We start from the raw sequence: 19,973 nt of genomic DNA, 5'->3' as shown, positions 1-19,973 counted from the left end.
TCTCCTAATGGGGGGAAGGGTGCTTATTTTTCCTGTCCCCTGCTGAATGAAGATACGCTTTTGCGTATGGTCCACATCAGTTGCTTGTAGCTCTTCCTCAAACCTATGCTTTTGCATTTGGGAGGTTAGCGAGTGCTCTTCTGTATAAGAGCCTGAAGCTGGGTCGCTTGCAGTTTGTTTCGGCGTCGAAACTTTGTCTGCGTGTTTTTTCGGCTCCGAGGTGACTTTTTTCCTTTTCGGGGCCGAAACCTCTCGGCGTCGATCTGTTTCGGTGCCGCTGTCTCGGCGTCGAGCCGTGTCCACACCGGTATCTCGGTGTCGAGGCTTGTCTCCAGCACTTTCTCGGTCCCGAGAAGGCTGCGTGCCGGTGTCTCGACCGGAGTCGGACGATCTCGGCACTGTTTTGGCCTTTTTCGGTGCCGACGGTCGGTCACCGAATTTATGGGTGGAGCCATGGCCTGGTGGCAGTGGCGTCCCCTGGGCCTTGTAAATGTTTCTCTGTGTGTTTTTCGACGTCTTACTCACGGTTTGTGTATCGTCGAATCCTTCGGAGTCTGAGTCTTGGATCGAGAAGGTACCTTCCTCCTCCTGTTCCTCGAACTCCCGTCGGGCTGTCGGTGCGGACGCCATTTGAAGTCTTCTGGCTCGACGGTCTCGGAGTGTTTTTCGGGACCGGAACGCACGACAGGCCTCGCAGGTGTCTTCGCTGTGCTCAGGTGACAGGCACAGGTTGCAGACCAAGTGTTGGTCTGTGTAGGGGTATTTATTGTGGCATTTGGGGCAGAAACGGAACGGGGTCCGTTCCATCGGCGTTCCTCAGCACGCGGTCGGGCCGACCAGGCCCCGACGGAGGATCGAAAAACTACCCCGAAGGGCACCGGAGCTCTTCGATCTTCGATGCGGTGTTGAATCTAAGTACGCCGATCCCGAACGCAACAATACCGACGAAAATCTTCCGAATTTAACTATTTTTTCCGTTCCGAAACTCGGAGCGACAGGAACATGTCCGAACCCGATGGCGGAAAAAAAACAATCGAAGATGGAGTCGACGCCCATGCGCAATGGAGACAAAAGGAGGAGTCACTCGGTCCCGTGACTCGAAAGACTTCTTCGAAGAAAAACAACTTGTAACACTCCGGCCCAACACCAGATGGCGAGCTATTGCAGAACATGCGTATCTACAGCGACAGATGGCATCGAACAGAACTGATGTCAGCGCACCGGTGTGGCGCCTATTTAGGTACCGCAAATTCATATCCACGTGCATGATGCTGATGCAGAGCCGACCGACATTACCTGATGGCAAGCATGGGTACTGCTCGACAAAAATCTCCAGATCCAGACTGACACCTGGAGAAACTTCTAAGGTAAGGAATCCTGCAGCTTTTTCAATAAATAAATAAAAAACAATCAAAACTGCCAGGACCAAAATAATAGAAGACATAAGAACCACCTATTTATCGTCTGCGAAAATCTCACAACGTACCATCTCAGGCGCTACCTTTCAGTTTCTCCCGAGTCATGTTAGGTCCTTTGGTAGATGTACACTGTGTTTATCTAATGTTCTGATGTTTTACATACTTATAATGTTCAATGTAAAATGCCTTGGTGGACCAGTGGCCAGGGCCTTGCAATAATACCAGAATGAATTAAACAAATCCACATAGGATAGGAGCACCTGCAAACACAGAACCACAGTGAATACTTAGAGATCTCACATAAATAGTGTACAACATTTTCAAAGTCTGGTATAATCAGAAAGGAAGCATGACCAGAGCATTGCTCCAAATCAAACCCTGACATGATGTGAGCTCTGGCATAGTCACAGATTGGTATAATCAGCTTTTGGTTATAAGAACACTGCCGTAATTGGTCAACTCACTTTATGGCACCAGATGTGATAGAGGAAATTTTACATGTCATACAATTTGACCTCATGGATGAGAAGATAGTTCTTAAAGCTCCACAGCTCTGACCGTCAGGACACTTGTTATTAGACACAATCTCCCAAGAGATTCCCATAGAGACTGTCATCAACTTTCAGGGGATGTGGTACTTAGTCATTAAACTCCAGAAGAGTTTCAATGATTCAGACAGTATTAGGAGAAGTCTGCGATCACCTTTCAGACATTTAGTAATGGTCTAGCTGGGCCTTCGGACCCTGGCACTATAATAGTCAACACCGGTCAGGATAGGCCCTCTGAAACGTAATCAGCACCCAGACTAAACCTTGTCAGTACTCTCTGGATATTGCATTGGGCATTAACAGTGAGAAAGCTGCATCAAGACCAAGTACGGCAAGTAAAAGACTGCTTGTTGAGAGAAGGTGATCTCTTAGTATTTACTCTTCTAGCCACTGGTGGGAAAGTATTTCACTATCACAGAGATGAATCGGCAAGGTTTCAGAAGTACCTCATTGTCCGAAGGGGTCCAGCACAGCTGTCCCATGCCGAGCACACATCGGTACCGCGTCTCCAACTCCCTCAGCAGGTTCTGCCCTCGCTCCTCCTTCAGGAAGCGGGCGATACCAGGGTGCTCCAGTTTCACCTGCAGAGTGCCAACGCCATTCATGATGTCCCTTATCACCTCCTCAGCAGTCTGGCAGGCCCCAGCACCTCCAAGGATCTGCGGAATAAAGAGGCAAGTGAGACCGAAAAACCAGGGAGATAACTTGCAGGGAGAGTGATGCATAAAGATATGTACCAACAAGAGGTTTCTGGATCTCTAAAGGTGAGGAGAAACGTTGGAGCTCTGTACAGCTGACACTAAGTGGAAAGAGAGATGCATGTGTAGTTGGGTGGGTTGATAAGTTCTGCAAAAATCTAAGAAGGGCCTGGATCTCTACATGTGAGAAGAAGGGCCACGCTCTGCATGAGAGAGGGAGAGAGAGAGAGAGAGAGAGAGAGAAGGGCCAATCTCTGCAAAAGTGACAGAAGGAATGAACTCTCCACAAGTTAGTGTGGGGCTGGCTCTGTACAGGTAGGGAGGTGAGGGTTGCAATAGTTACTAAAGAGAGGAATGTCAGGGTTTAAAATACATAAGTGGGTACATAAGTTCTGTACAGGTGAATAAAAGTTATTTATGTTGATAAGCAGGTGTGAGATCATTAAAGAAACAAGTGATTGTTGAATTGGGGGTCCCTGAAGTAGAGGGAAGGGAACAAATGGACACCAGGACTATTAAAAATGGCTCCTGGAGATCCTCTGAGCAGGACTGCAAGGTGTGTTGTATGTGCCACAGTTATTGAAAACAATCAAATGTTCATATAAAAAAAAATAGAGAAGAACCACCTCTCTCTCCATTAAGATCTCTTATGGAGAAAATGGGCTTTGCAACAGATTAAAGGAGGTAAGATCTGTAAAGATGAGACAGGACGGTTTAGTCCCGTGAGATGGGATGGGGTCTCTTCAAAGGAGACGATGGATTGATATATGTTAAAAGCATATGTAAACAAGGGAGGCAGTAGAACTGGCAGGCAAGAGTGCACTGATATCTGTACCTGTAAGAGGGATGAACTTTACAGGTGAAAATATGGGACTGGGGTCTATACAGGTAGGAATGGGGTTGATCCCATCCATACAAAACCTGTGGCTCAGTTGAGTGTGGTAGTGAGAAAGTGAACCAAGCTTTGTAAAGTTGAGTGTGAACTAATCTCTCTGCAGGTGAAAAAAGTAGTGTGCCCTGCTCGGTGAGGCACACAGGCTAGTCCAGGTGACACTCAAGTTCAACTCTCTCCAAGTGACAAAGAACGTGTAGAGGTCTGACAGGAAGAGGATCCTTACCTCTGGCTTATGTTTTGTCCACTAACCTACTTATATGGTTATTAATTAGGAACCTGCATTTCTAATTGTTACTTTGTCACAAACAGCTCCCCATTTTCCTCCCTCTAACTCTGTAGGTGATCAGTACTAGAAGAATGATTTTGAAAGGTGGCTTTTAGTAAATTAATTAGGAAAGTGCGGGGTGTCATGTTACCCAATAGCTGCTTTCACTCACCACTGGACTATTTCAATCAAGGTTTCGGGACACGTCTAAACCTTTGTATCAAACCATTCATGTGTGTTTGCTTTTCCTTTCAGCAAATCAAAAAGATATTTGAAAACTGAATGTGCAAATGATAAGTGAAAAGTCTGCAATGTGAGGTCAGACCCTACATGGTTATAGATCTGAGCTCTCTAGAAGGTACTTTATTCTCGCTCTGTGGACTAACCTCTTTGTAATGTCTATGGGCCTCCCTTGGTATGTGTTGAATGTATGAAGCATACCTGTCAAGTTTCACAGGTCCATGTGCTGCTCAAATAAAGGTTTTGTCCTTTGAATTCTGGGACTTGTAATCCTGTTTTATAATAGAATAAACAAGACTACAATTCCCAGAATTCAAAGAAAAAAACCTGGATTGGAGCAGCACATTACGCATGACCATGAAAATCTTATCAGGGCTGATCGAGATCTGGGAAAGTGTTATTAGTTAATTTGGGCTGGTGCGTACAGACAGTGAGACACACTGTGGTGAAATGGTTATGTAAGTTATGGATGTCTAGTTAGTTGAGGCTGTTCTTGGTTGCAGAATAGGTCTCCATTTTGGGTCAGCAAAATTCCCTGTCCCTCAAGGTAGCAAAAATGGAGGCTATGCAGGAGTAGGTGAACAGACACTTCCTGTCATGCTTAGTTATAGGGGGGTGACTCCACCCAGGAATCAACTATGGTGAGCATGCTCAGTGGTACCTGGCAGGGGTAAGCCTCACCCTTCCAAATTCTCCTTAACTAGAATTACACGTCTTACCCGTTCTCCTATTCACGTGGGGCATCTTGATGTTGAGCTCCCTCAGGGAGCGATTACTGAGGGGTGTTGGTGGCTCTACCAGGGAAAATGCCTGTGTATGAAAGGCAGGGTCCTTTGGACCTGTGCTCTTATCTGGAGAGGGGAGGATGTTATGCGATCTTACAGTTCCTTGAAGTGGCCATCTTGGATCCCGCATGTGCTCTTACTTGTTTAGGTATTCACTGATGGGTGCCTTTTACTCGTGGTAGGCTTAGAAATGCAAAACATTCTTCTAGACACCCATTGTCTGTTTCACTCCATATTGGTCGATTTAAGCTAACCCAGTGTACAGGAAAACTCTTGGAGGTCAAGTGTCCGGTGACCTCAAGTGAAGGTTGTGCAGTGCAGACATCCAGCGCTTGAGGAGTCTGGATCTTACGCAGTCTTTACTGTGAGTGAGCCCTTGTCAACAGATTTGAATAGTGCAACGAAAGCGCAATTGTGAAGAAAGTCGGAAAACCCCTATCAAAGTAGGAAGTAGCCAGCATGCTTCAACCCGCCTTGTGGCTTCCAAATGACTGGTTGCTCCTACCATAAAACACATGTGAAAGGAAAGGGTGAAAAAGATGGTCAGAAAGACTAGGACACTTCACTCAGTTTACAAATGATGAAACAGCTCTGTAGGCCAAACAGGTCCTGCAGAAGTCCCCAACTACAACAGGTTGCGCATAAGGTTCTTAAATGAAATCTGGCCTACTTCAGAGCAGGGAAGTGGGACAAACAACAGCACCACTGTACCCTGATGAAGGAGTTATGTGGAGTAGGGACAGAAAAACATCCAGAGAGAGGGCTAAGGCATTCTCAAGATTGTTGTTCTGCGAGAGGAACAATATCACCTCCATAGTACTTCGTAACACACACATTCTTCAACTGAACCTGTGATTATGTTCCCTAGAGTAGGAGACCTTTATGTGAGTTTCCTAAATGTGCATCAGTTCAAAGAATGCAGGAGTGGGGTTTCAGTAATATTTCTTTAACTTTAATATGTCTTTAACTCTTGGTCAATGCAGAACTTAAAGGTTGCATCACAGGTTAAAAGGCGACTTTGATTAAAGGATGGACGAATAGTAGGACACAAGAGTGATGTCTACAAGGAAACTTTGGTACACGGCCACGGGGTGTAATGGCACTAGGCTACGCAGGTGTGGTAGGCACTACAAAGGGACAGCTTTAAGCTTGGTCTAGCAAAGCATCTGCAATTCAACCTGCATATATTGTATTACAATTTGCACAGCACAACCGGTTCCTCCATTTTAGACCCAATTAGAGCAAAATTAATTCAGGCACTTACTCGTGGCCTTCACAAATATGGGGCAAAGTGAAATTCTGGCCTCAACAGGATTTTCACAGCAGCGATTTGGGTAATATTTGGTCTTCCTACATGAACCGCCTACTCTTAACTCAATCTAGAACTTGGTAGGATGACCTTGAGCTTAACAGCAGACTTACAGTTTCTGAAATACTGTTACAGGCTATAGGGATCTGAGGCGGCATCCCTAAAGAATTATATTTGGAAAGAACGAATTGTTAATGCCAAAATAAATCTTCCGAACAGATTTTTTTATCTGCAGAGAATATTAACTTCATGGAACGGTAAGGTGGCCCAAGTTATAATGCCTTCAATATCATAGCTAAAGAAGAAGCAGTTATGTCTTACTCAAAAGCATGACAGAGTTCAACAACCTCTCACAGGGGTCTTTGCTATTACCACCCTACGCCTCGCCAAGCCCACACTGCTATACAGGATTGAGTCTGAAACATGTGAGCAAAGTCAAGAACATGATATTGTGGTTTTTATTGTTCCCGTGGCATCACTGAATTCTTATGTCTCTTTTTTCTTAGACTTTGTGTGCGAATAATCAAATCTGCTGTCTCAGACTATCTAGATTTGGCAGATGGAAAGCTGGAAAAGAGCAAAAGACGATGGAACCTGTGAAGTGCCAGAAAGGAAATTATTTTGGTGGTGGTTAAGGCCGAATATTGTGGTCAATTTGCCAATTCACAAATGCACATGTATTTTATTTCTGGATTTTCCCTAATTTGATTCGTTTTTCAATCTAATCCAGTGTCAGAGAACGCAAGATTTAATTTTTTTCATTTATGGAACTGAGGTGTAGTGGGTTGTCCAATAGGTCCATTGGTATGTTTGATATATGAAAAGTTCTAGCATAATGTTTTATGGTCATGTTATTTTTCAATCTATCAATGTAAGGTCTTTACTTTTTAAGAAGAGTATTAACACCACGGAACAGTTATATAGTACTTGGGTTGCATATTTTAGGTCTCCCTCTAAGTGCGTTGTAGGTGTGTTTTATGAAAACTCAATGTTTTTAACCAATCAATGTATTTACTTGTTTAAAATGTTAACATCCGGGAGCAGCCCATGTAGTATACAGGATGTATATTTTAGGTTCCCGTCTGAAAGTGCACTTGTATATTGTTTTTGACAAGTATAATCAAAGAAAGGTTTCTTTTACATGAGCTACTAACTCCTGTGATTCATGCTATTACAGGAACCTATTCAGTTTATGATTACTTCTTGTTTACATCGATTTAGTGTATTTATTAAGTTACTAAGATTGCCTATAACGCTTCGGTGACATTGATTTTGTAACTATTTTAATTAATCAAACAAAAAACTTTACTTAAAAAGCACAGTCACAAAAATATTTTTAAAACAACCACCTAAATGTAAACAGAATATAAGAAACATTCCTTTATTTAAAACATGGAGCAATAACAGCATTGTAAAAGTAAATTTGGTCTATCAGCCTGGCAACAAAGATGGGATTAAAATAAGGTAACGTGCAATCTGGAACACCAAGTATGTGATATTGGTGGATATTCGCCTTCTGGCTTTTACTATTTAAAACAATCTACAGGACACTAAAATTTGAGGACTAAACAGATGTCTGGGCAAGTGTTACTTCTAGGTTCTCCCCGGAACTTCTCCAAATCCCCTACAATAAAGGGACATGGAGGGGCAACTATCCAGGAAACCACCTACTTCACAATCCATATGGTGCATTGGTCTGCCACAAAAAAAAAAAAAATTATAATCAGACTAGACAGCTTCAGGAAAATTTTCATCTTGGTCTCGTTTTTTTTCTTTGCTTTTTTTGATATCCCATTAAAACAGGTCAAGCCACCCTAGAACTGGATGTAGCCAACCTCGATACGTGCTCTACTGGGCAGGAAAGAGATCATTATCCTGCAGTTTACCTTGGCTCCAAGTCCTACCGCTTGAAGTACAACCGCACTGCTATATCCCTTTTGCACCAAGAATGGAGAGGAGGGGCACGTGGTTTACCAGTCAAGCACTAACCTCCCCCCCCTTCATGTCCTATACTGGATACTATCAACTGAAGTTTGGTTGTCCTGAAACTTATTCGCCCAACAGAGTCACAAAGAAGCCTCCAATTCCTGTTCCCCACATTCGGCCACTTCTTCTGTCTAAATCAAAAATCATTCGGTCTGTAACTGGACCAGTGTTTACAAAAAGTGTGACCAATGCAACATCCTCCAAATACCGAGGTTCCAGAAAGGTATGTAAATCCCGTCAAAGAAGACATGGTTACAAAAATAAATAACAATATTAAAATTCTAGGTTTTGGAGACAATTAAAGCTCTAATAGGTCTAGAATATGAGGGGGGGGGGGAAAGACCCTGAAACTGAAATGTGCTGCACTGTGAAACTGAATACTGTGTCACCTAAAGGAACAGCAAACTCTAAAGTCTATATCTAGTTTGACAACTATTAAAAAAGCTACTTGTATTCAACATGAGGGTAATTTTCGAAGACTGACTTCTGAAAGAGGAATACTTTGTTCAAGAGATTACTTATGTACCATTCACTAACATATATGGTCTATTTTTCTATAATCTCCGACAACTGATTTCACAAAAATTAGACCATGGGTGAGTGGAACGTGCAACAGCTAGTGAATTAAAAACAAATCTCCAATCGTGGACATTGATAATGACAGCCTTAATATAATGTAAAGTCAGCTTGAAAATGTGACTTATTAACTATGTTGGTAACGTGATGACAAGGTTTGAATCATTTTGGCAAGAACTTGTGGCAGGCTATAAACACTTATGAGCCAGGACAGAAATGAGGAAGTATTTGAGATTTTTGCCTTGGATACTAACAACTAAATATTTTAGCAAGCTTTATTATGTGTTTTTTGGGTTTTTTTTTTTAACTACGTGAACTAAAGAGATATTTACTCCTAAAGGAGAGGTTACAGCATGAGGATATATCAATGTATTACTTTTTTGCAAAAGGTATTAAAACAGTTTATTTTGCTGAGGTTTGAATGATGGGTTATATTAAACCTTTTTTATTCTGCGCACATACACCAGCGGTTTCTTGGCACTAGGGCACGATCAGACAATAAAACTGCTCAGTAATAGTCTTTCTTACTGAACCAGGGCTTCAGATTTTTCTTACAAATTATCCCATCGGGGTCTGAGCGAATGTATGAACGCAAGATGTTCCATGAAGCAGGAGTTAGAACCGAGACAAGTTGTTACTGAATTTAGCAACACTCAAAAGGTTTGCAGATGAAGAGCGAAGTTCTCGACTAGGGGTGTATTTATTCAATCTCTTTGTGGGCCAATGCCCTTCATAGCCTTAAAAGTAAGGCAGCAAACTTTAAACTTTACCCAGTACCCTATGGGTAACCAATATAAAGTTTTTAAGGCAGGGCCGATGTGAGCCAAGTGGATGGCTGTAGATGAGACGAACTGCTGATTTTGAATAACCTGCAGTCCGTGTATAAGCGAGATGGGCAACCACAAATGAATGAGTTAGCTCAGTCTAGTGCAGAGTAAGCCTGCTGTCACTGTAAGTGCACCCTGTGTCAGAACTTGGGCAACCTTTTTATTTATTTTTCATAAATAAGAAGCTGGAGATTACAGCTGCAATTTGGGGGTTTAAGGAGAGTTTACCGTTGGCTTTTTGGTTTGTGGATCTTGGAAGGCCCAAAAATAGCTGGCTCCACAACGTTGCACTGTTATCCAGCAACACAATTTTTATTTTTATCTGCCTTTAAGGAATAAATAACGCTGAGAAACAGTATATACAGTCTGAGAAAGAGCCGCTATGGGAGAGCGATGCTTCAGCTATTTCAGAAGGAGCGTCAATCCGGTAACACCCTGCGTCAAGGTCGAGAACAGCAATATATTATAAACAAAGATAGGGCTTGCTTCCCAGACCAGGATGCAGAATCAAAAATACTGAGTAAACTATGAACATGTAATTGTGTTCAGGCTACTTAGGAAACTCCCATTTTATGGCAACATTTTGGTGCTAATCTAACTATTAGCTAGGGCTAGAGAAGGATCGTTTCCATCACGATAGTTAGTACAGTAGTCTGTTGCCAGTTTCGTTCTATTTACATGTATTGTCTTTATCTTCCTTACTCTGCGATTACATTTATTCATATACTACGCGCTTAAACTAAGCTTTAGCATTTTCATAAACCTTTTTTTTAAAACAATGTGTAGTTCTTTTGTACGTATCGTTCGTGAAAAGGTATTTCAGTGGCCAAACCTAAATAAAAAGTATCCCTGGCAGGATGGATTATTATCAGATACGTATTACCTTCGAGTAAGAGTGGGAAATGCGTGGGTCTCCACCTGTCTGTGTTTCAGACTCAAACCGCTATGTTGGCTCAATCCTGTGCTTACCTAAGGGACAAGAAAAATCTACTTGATTGAATTTACAGGCCAGCCTACAAAAACGCTTCAGGTCCCGTTCTCTGAACAGATTCTGGAGTCACCAGCACCTGTCTCCAATGTCACCTTAGTAGCTGCACCTGTGCTCGAGAGGCTGCGTCTGGGCTCTCCAGGGCTTGCTACAGAGCCTGCCGGAGCTTGGCGCTAGAACCAGTGTTCCCCAAACCAGTCTGTTGCAGGGCCAGCTAAAAGAAGTATCCATCACAGTTACGGGGGTTATACTTGCTATCCTGCCAGCTGAGGGTTAGGAGGTTGTTGCCTGGACTAGAATCGCTTCCGGGTGGTTGAATGGAGCTGAATTACGCCGTGATGCAAGTGCATAGGTATGTACGAGCTTACAGCATTAGCACCTCTGCGCTGGCACCATATCTGATGAAAAATAAACACAAGTGACAACGGCAAACAGCAGCCTTGGCTTATTGGCAAAGATGGGAAAAGGATGTTTTTAGGGCGGTTGCACCGTAAGTTCCTCCCACTCATGTGAAAAGCAGAAATGAGAACAATGAGGAAGAGAGTATTAAACTACAATGAGCAGCTGTGCACTGGCTCAAACCGTGTGCCCGGGAGAAACGTTCAGGGCAGATTTAAACCCCATTGTGGCATCGACAAACATTGAAACGTGAACCTGACATTTTATGAAACGAATCACGACCAGTGATTTGAATTGAGAGAGTTGAACAGCAAATGCAAAAGTGGCAAAAAGAGCTGATAAATAACATTTTACTGTGCCCACTGCAAGGCCACAGTGAGCCAGAAAAACATTATATATTAACAGAGTGAAATCAATTTCCACCATAGGCAAATGAAATACATCGAACTGCAACTGCTTAACCTCCATTCAGGTATGTGTAGGTTACGGAGGGATATGTGCAGGACCCTGCTCAATTGCTGAAACAGGAGGTCCTGCCAGAGTAATAGCTAGACTGGCAGGTAAATGCTCAAGCATCCTGGGTACCGTGCAAATCTCCTAGCCCATGGCCAGTCCATTAACAAGAGCTGGGCCTGGTCAATCTCGATTTTCATCAGACGTGAGGCAGGAAAGGAGGAAAGGTAGTGGTGAAAATATGTACATGGAGACCTGTGTCCCTTTTCAGCAGGAATGTGTCTCCTAGCGAGTGCCCAAGGGGAAACTCCAACACGCAAAAGTGTGGACGCTCCACGTTTGACAGTGACAAACAAATCTTGCTAGGGAAGGGTGATGTTTCCCCCTCCCCCACCTCAGGGTTGATGCACCACTTGGGGTCTGCCAGTGAATGTCTGCTCAGCTTATTTGCTCAGGCATTCAGAGACCCTGCAAGATGGTTAGCTGACAGAAAGATGTTCTGCTGGTCCAACCACCTCCAGAGACATAACGCCTCCAGACACGGTCAATGCTTGCTGCAATAGCAAATGGTAGTCGTATTGTCCATGATGACCTGCAGACAGATGGGAGGACGTTTTTAAGAGCCAGACTGATCGCCCAAAGCTCCAGAAGAAATATGCAGAGCTGGCTCTCTGTTGCAGACCATAGGCCTCTAATCAGCTGTGGAAAGGCACAGAAAGTCACCATGTTCAAGACAGCCCCAGTGAAGCAAATCCTCTGCGCAGGGCTCAGGATGGACTTCAGCTCATTGACGGTAAAGCCTATAGATGGCAGGAGTTTGGCAGTTATCCGGAGGTGGTCTATGACTGTGTGCAATAAGCCAGCCTTGAGCAATCTGTTGTCGAAGCATGCAAACCCAAGTATCCTTGATTCCACCGAAGGTGGATAGCGACCACCAGAATCACAGTTATGAACCTCTGAGGGACTAAACTTAGACCAAAAGGGAGCATGGCGGATTGGAAGAGTTCCAAACCCACTGCGAGGCATAGGTAACGCCTGTAAAACTGTAGGACGGGTATGTAGAAATATTACTGTGAGCCCAGGAGCACCATAGTTTCTCCATGGTACACAGCAGAAAAAAAATCTGAAACAGAGTGAGCATTTTGCATTTCTCCTTCCGCAGAAAGATATTCAATGGCCAGAGGTCCAGTATAGAGCTGAGGCTACTGCCCTTTTCCAGTAGCAGGAAGTAGCACTCCTGGAAGCTCTCAGGGTTCAGCACCTGCTCAATGGCATCCTCAATCTGGAGAAGATGGACTTTCTGCCTCAAGATCTCAGAGCGATCCTCAGATTGTTGTTCTGGTGCAGTGCAGTTGGGGATTGGAAGATGGAGCATAGAGTTAACAAAAGGCAGAGAAAAGCCCCAATAGGTGATTGGAAAGACTTCTCTCTGATGTGCTGCACCTCCAGCCAGGGACGAAATGTCATATCCTACCAGCTGAGTATGTGCCTGTGGCTTAGAAGCTGCTGCAACAGGGGAGAAGGAGTTAGACGTTTACTGAGCCTGTTGAAATAAATGGCCATGGTTGTTGTCACGCACTCAGAAGAAAGTTGGAGGTGTCTATAAGCTAGCTCCGTCGAACAGCCCTTGACGTTTCTGTACTGCTGGCAAAATTGCTTGCCTCGAGACAGTAGTCCCAAAGACAGTGTTTTGGTGAGACATTCCTTAAGTCTTTCTAATGCTGAATTAGCTTTCTCTCCAAACAACCTGGACCCATGAAAGGGCATGTCCATTAGGGAAGCTTGCACATCTCCTGACAACCCAACTGATCTCATCCAGACATGCCTCTAGTGTTGCCACTCAGCTGGTTTATTTTTCAAACCAGCACTTCAATGTTCTAGCTGGTACCCAACAAAAAAAAAAAAAAAATTGAAGCTGGATTTTTTTTTACCCTTAGTAAAACATAGTTTCAAAAGTAAATATAAAAATAAATCACTTTAAAATATGTTCTAAAGCTGCCTTCATTATCCCTGACTGTTAACTGAAATAAAGAAAGATAGAAAGGTCATGTACACCATCCACTCTCCTGAGAGCAAGACAGACCTGAATGATCACCTCTCTGAGGTGGCTGTGGTCTGGCTGTCGTGTGCTCAACAGCAGCTCTTCAGTGAGCCAATTTCTGAATAACAGGTGATCAATGCTATTGACTCCCTACTCACACCACGCCTACTGGCTATGTATGCTGAATCCCTGAACACTGGGGCCCTGCCCCCTGCTCTGTGTGAGGCAGTCATTATACTGCTTGTGAAGCCCAGTGAGGACCCTCAACACTATACCGTAGAGACCCCTATCATTGCTTAATTTTGACAATAAAATCCTGGCCAAAAATCATTGCGTTTCCACTTTTGCTGGAAACAATTATATCACCTTTACAATCTGGGTTCATCCTGCATCACTCCACCTACTTTAATTTGCAGACATTGTTCTCAGTACTCAACATTCTCTCCGGACGCCCTGGCAGCGGTCCCCCTCCTCGTCTTGATTCAGGGAAGGCCTTTGATTTGCTGGAATGCCCTTATGCGCCACTCTTCAAAAATTGGGGCTGCTGCAGGGATTCATCTCCTTTATAATGCACTTCCACTCTAAACCAGTGGCCTGTATACAAGCCAATGGCTCACTCACCGCCCCATTCGATGCCACTAGAAGGACGCAACAGAGCTGTCTCTCATCCCCAACACTCTTCACTGTGGCTATGGACCCCTGGTCTGACATGTCCAGGAGAAACACTACCATTTGAACTTGCAATTTATCATCAATGCTGTGTGGGGTAAAACCTTGGTGGAGGTCCCCTGTGGTCATGGGTGCCTTTCACTGGAGAATTATTGTATTCCTATAAATTAGCACCAAGTGCACCAGCACCTTACTTTTCAAATGCCCTCATTTTAGTCAGACCGGGCAATTACAACATTTCCTATAGTAGGTGCGCAGCTGCTTCTGCACCCTGCGTAATATGCAGAAAGAAAATTAGTTACTTACCTGTAACTGCAGTTCTCCAGTATTGGTATCTTTCATAGATTCACATGCTTGAATCATCCCCGTCGTCGAGGTGGGAGCCTCACGGTAAATTTAAATATATAAAAAGCAGTAAGTCAGTAAAAATAAAACCAGTAGGCCCAAGTAGGCCTCATAAGGTATTTTACAGTCTATCCACTTTGTTTTGTGAAAAGACCCAAACTTGAGTATCAACCAATCAGGATTCAGCCCCTCCCAAACACTCCCAACAGAGGCTGAATTCCCTCAGATATTCTATTAGGAGTGTGAAGTTTAATATCTGTATAATAGGGGAGCCTCTGAGGGGAGGAGGGTGGGTCGCATGTGAATCTATGAAAGATACCAATACTGGAGAACTGCAGTTACAGGTAAGTAACTAATTTTCTTCTCCAGTATTGGATCTTTCATAGATTCACATGCTTGAATCCGAGTAACGAGCAGTAATGTTTTCTTACTTACTGAATTACATTGACTGTAATTCCATCGTAATTCTATACGTGATGTGATTCACATTAGTTCAGTTTTAAATATGCACTTACATATAATTATATTTATATTCACAAACATACGAATATAAAAGCAATAAAATGTGTGTGGCCAGAAATCCTGACACAGTTTATGCTATTATTATGGAGAATACGACACGTTAAACAGTAGAAGAAAATGAACCATTAATGACCATACCTCGAGTGTGGTGGTGGGATGTGTAAGAGGCTCACCTTAACGAAATAGATGCCTCAGCACTGCTTGTCCCACTGCTGTATCGACCTGGTTTGTCTCCTCTAGACAGTAATGTCTTGTAAATGTGTGTTGGCTGGACCATGTTGCTGCTCTACAGATGCTATGTAGTGGTACACCTGCAAAGAGTGCCGCTGAAGTGGCTACCGATCTTGTAGAGTGGGCTCTCACCTTGGTGTGGAGCGGCTTTCCTGCTTTTGAATGGCAGAATTGAATCGCCAGGCCAATCCATCTTGCTAAAGTCTGTTTGGACACCGCGTGTCCCTTCTTTGTTCCGCCGAACGCTACAAATAATTGATCCGACTGGCGGATGGCCTGAGTTTTCTGTAGATAAAACTTTAAACATCTTTTAATATCGAGAGAATGTAATGTTTTTTCCGCCACTGTTTGCGGATTTGGAAAAAAGGTTTTTAAGATGACTGGTTCATTTAAATGAAATGTTGAGGGAACTTTCGGAATGAATTTAGGATTTGTCCGCAGGATGACACCTGAGTTTGTAAACTGGAGGAACGGCTGTTTGATGGTGAACGCCTGAATGTCACTGACTCTTTTTGCCGAAGTAAGAGCTAACAGTAACGCTGTTTTCCATGCGAGGAATTTTAGGTCAGCTTTGTGGATCGGCTCAAAAGGAGCTTTCATGAGTTGCATCAACACAACATTCAATGACCATAGAGGCGGGGGTTTCCTAATTGGCGGGAAGACCCGAAAAAGGCCTTTCATAAATTGTTTGACAATTCTTGTGGAACACAAAGAGAGTTTATCTGGTGATCTGCGGTATCTGGAGATTGCCGCCAGATGTACCCGTATGGAAGAATATGCAAGTCCTGATTTTGCCAGGAGCAGGAGATATGGAAGTATCTGTTCCGGAGTAGAAGATAAAGGATGTATATTTTCCGCTGCACACCAAACACAAAACCGTTTCCATTTAAGTCTATAGGTTTTGTTGGTAGTGTCAGCTCTAGCTTTTGCTAAGATGTCTCTACACTCTGGGGAGATTTTGAGATTTAAGTATTCATTGTGTTCAGGAGCTAAGCCGACAAATGAAGAGACGACGGATGTGGGTGTGTGACTTGTCCCTGGTGCATCGTTAAAAGAGTCTGACTCTGTCTGAGTGGTAGATGTGGTCGTTCGGAGAGCATGAGGAGCTCCGTATACCATATTTGTCTGGGCCATCTGGGAGCTATGAGTAGAAGTCGACACCCCTCCGTCTTCATTTTTCTGATGACTCTCGGAATGAGCGGGATCGGAGGAAAAGCGTAGGCATAAACTCCTGACCATCTCATCGAAAACGCATTCCCCCACGAATCTTTTTGGGGAAGCCAACTTGCGTAGAACTGGCATTTCTTGTTCTCGAGAGTGGCAAATAGGTCTAAGTTCGGTTTGCCCCATAATAGAAACAGGCCATTGAGAGTTTTCTGGTCTAGCTCCCACTCGTGATAAGGAATTACTGTCCTGCTCAAGGTGTCCGCTAGAACATTGATCTGTCCTGGCACATGTTCCGCTTTTAGTGAAATATTGTGTTTGATGGCCCATGTCCAAATTTGTTGGGCTAGCTGCGAGAGTTGTAGGGACCTTGTGCCTCCTTGCTTGTTTAGATAAAACATGCTGGTCATGTTGTCCGTCCGGATTAAGACGCTTGAACATTGTATCTTTGGCAAGAAAGCTTTTAGAGCTAAGTGTATTGCTTTGAGTTCTAGATAATTGATGTGGAGTTGGCTCTCTTGCTGATTCCAGATTCCGCTGATTTGCAGGTCCTGGCAATGTGCACCCCATCCTTCGAGAGAGGCATCCGTTGTTACTATGTAACTTGGTGTTTGAAGAAGAAAAGACAGCCCTTTTGAGAAATTGGTTGGAGTCGCCCACCACCTCATAGTGTTCTTCATTAGAGGCGTTATGCAAATCTTGTCTTCGAAGGAGCCGAGGACCTGTGTCCATTGTATGTCCAATTGCTCTTGCAGGGGTCGCATATGGAGTCTGCAATCTGGGACTAGCGGAATGCACGATGATATCATTCCGAGCAATGATTTGTAGATGCGGACTGAAACGAACTTTTTTCTGGATAGGTTGTTTGCCAACGAGGTTAACTTTTGTTTCCTCTCGTGTGATGGGTACGCTTTGCTGCGTACTGTGTCCAAAATTGCTCCCAAGAAACTCAATTCTTGTTTGGGGTATATCTGAGATTTCTGGTAGTTGACTACAAACCCCAGGCTGTGTAACAAATGAAGGCAATAGGAAATATGATTTGTTACTTGGAATTTTGAGGGTGCCTTTATAAGCCAGTCGTCCAGGTAAGGGAAGACCTGGATACCTGCCTGGCGAAGATGTGCTGCTACTGGAGCTAGCATTTTTGTGAAGATTCTGGGGGCTGATTTGAGACCGAATGGTAGAACCCGGAATTGGAGGTGCATACTTCCTACCCTGAACCTTAAAAATTTGCGATGGTTGCGATATATGGGGATATGAAAATAAGCATCCTGGAGGTCTAGGGATGCCATCCAATCGCCCGTGTTTAAGAGACGCAGGACATCCTGCAACGTTACCATCCTGAACGATTGTTTCTTTAGAAACTTGTTTAGTGCTCTCAAGTCCAGGATGGGGCGCCAGTCTCCTGAGGGTTTCTTGAGAAGGAAAAACCGGGAATAGAATCCCTTGTTCCTTTGAGATAAAGGGACTGGTTCTATTGCTCCTTTTGTTAGCATTATCCTTACTTCCCTGAGAAGTTGGCTCAACCTCAGAGGCGGTGTACCCGATGGTGGGACACTCGGTGGTGTTTGGATGAATTCCAGAGTATGACCTCTGGTCACCACATCTAGTACCCATCTGTCCGATGTTATAGCCTTCCACTTGGGGAAATAAGAATTGATGCGACCTCCGACCTTCAATATTGATTGGGGAGGTGTTGAGATTATCCGCTGGTCATTGCTTTCTGCCTGTATCTCTTGCTCGGGCAGCTCCTCTTCCTCTAGCCGGATGTTTGTAAGCTGCGGCTGGTGGTAATCGATAATGCTGCTGTTGTTGATGGTGCTGATGTCCTGGTCCTGTGGAGGAAGATGTATATTGTGACCTGTATTGTTGGTATCCACCTCGAAAGGAGTAATTACCTCTACCCCTTGCTCCACGAAAAGGTAGTTTTTTATATTGCAGGGTACCTAGGGATTTTGCCGTATCGGTATCCGTCTTGATAGCCTGCAGCATATCATCGACATGTTTGCCAAACAAACTCTCTCCATCGAAGGGCATGTCGAGAACACGAGTCTGGACTTCTGGTCTGAATGAAGTAGCTTTAAGCCACCCTTGTCTGCGCAGGACTGCTGCTCCAGCTAATTGTCGAAAGCCAGTGAGGGAAATATCTATTGCACTGTCTATTATCTCTGCGGAAACCCTTTCTCCCTCCTGCAAGACCTTTTTAGCCTCCACCTTGAGATCTTCTGGCAGTGAATCTACAAAAACGGACATGTCTGCCCACATCTGCCGATCGTATCTTCCCAGGATGGCGAGGGAATTTGCCGCTTTGACCGTTACTGCAGCAACCGAGGAGAATTTCTTACCAATATTGTCTAGTCTCCTTCCCTCTTTGTCTGGGGGAGACGCAATAGGTGTAGAGGGGTTTTTGGATCGTCGTTGAGCCGCCTGTGATATAACCGAGTCAGGTTTCGGTTGTGAGACTAAACAGGCCGGAGAATCATCTGGGGCCTTGTATTTTTTCTCTAGCCTTGGCATTTGTGAAGGCACTGTTGCCGGGTTTTTCATTGCCTTCAAACCCTCCTGCCACAAAAAATCCACAATAGGTATGGCTCTTACAGATCTCTTTGATGGCTCTTTAAAGTCATACAAAAAACACTCAGTTTCATGGGAAACAATTTCCAGGCCAAAACGTTTCGCCGCTCTCTCTATGATATTATGGAAACCTCCTATGTCTTCTGGAGGAGAATCCACTGGAGCTGCTGGAGGTGGAGATGGTGTGGGAACGAGATAGTCGTCCCATTCACTAGCAGCTGAATCTGCTAACTCGCCCTCTTCCCTTTCGTCGTCCGACGAGAGGTAAGCTTCCGGAGCTTGGCTAGTTACAGGTCTACTAGCCTGAGGCGTTTCGGAAACATTAGTAGTTTGAGCTTGCTGGTAACTCTGAGGTCTAGGTGGCGTGGACTGAGTTGACGGTGGGAACCTTTTATAGTAGTCCTTCAACATATGTTGTAAATCTGTCACTAATGTGCTAGGCATAGCTAGAGGCGATGGTTGGTTTGTCTGTGGATAAAATGTTGAAGCATAACTATGCTGGTAATGTTGATCCTCTTCTTCATCAAACTCTTGACATTTGAGATTTAGTTGGGACGGGCTACTAGCTGCCCCAAACATGCCTTGAACGTCATCATCCTCATCGTCTAAAAGATGTTGCGGTGGGTATGGCAGCACCTTACTTGGTGATGTATGCATCGGCAAAATGTCAGATGGCTTGTCTCCTATATTAATAAGGGAAAGGGGTAAGAATCTGGTGGAGTCCTCATGATGGTATGAGGAATGAGCTGGTGAAATGTCCAAAGGTTTGTAAACTGTTAATGCTGTGGTAATCGTCGGATCCATCGTCGACGGTTCCCTCGTCGACGGCTCCCTCGTCGACGGCTCCCTCGTCGACGGCTCCCTCGTCGACGGTACTGTCGTCAACTGTACTGTCGTCGAGTCTCTCGTCGACGCTTCCGTCCATGACTGCGTCTTTTCCTTAGTCGACGGTCCCTTCGTCGACGGGTATTTTAGCGACGACGGTCGCTTCGCCGACGTAGTTTGCGTAGATGGGAGTGCCCTGGATGATTTGTGAACCC

At 44.3% G+C, this 19,973-nt stretch overlaps 1 protein-coding gene across 2 annotated transcripts in view; it reads right to left on the bottom strand.

Annotated features, from left to right (window-relative positions):
• The window catches only part of PARP10 (poly(ADP-ribose) polymerase family member 10), a 227,371-nt gene that overhangs the window by 89,726 nt on the left and 117,672 nt on the right, over positions 1 to 19,973 (bottom strand). For both annotated transcript variants that reach the window (XM_069221161.1, XM_069221160.1), the window contains exon 6: positions 2,413 to 2,625. In XM_069221161.1, coding sequence (XP_069077262.1) covers positions 2,413 to 2,625 — 213 coding nt within the window. The remainder of the gene's footprint in view (positions 1 to 2,412; positions 2,626 to 19,973) is intronic.

The sequence above is a fragment of the Pleurodeles waltl genome, chromosome 2_2, assembly GCF_031143425.1.
Source record: "Pleurodeles waltl isolate 20211129_DDA chromosome 2_2, aPleWal1.hap1.20221129, whole genome shotgun sequence".
NCBI lineage: Eukaryota > Metazoa > Chordata > Amphibia > Caudata > Salamandridae > Pleurodeles > Pleurodeles waltl.
The sequence above is the reverse complement of the archived record's forward strand: the minus strand, read 5'-3'. Positions and strand labels throughout refer to the sequence as shown.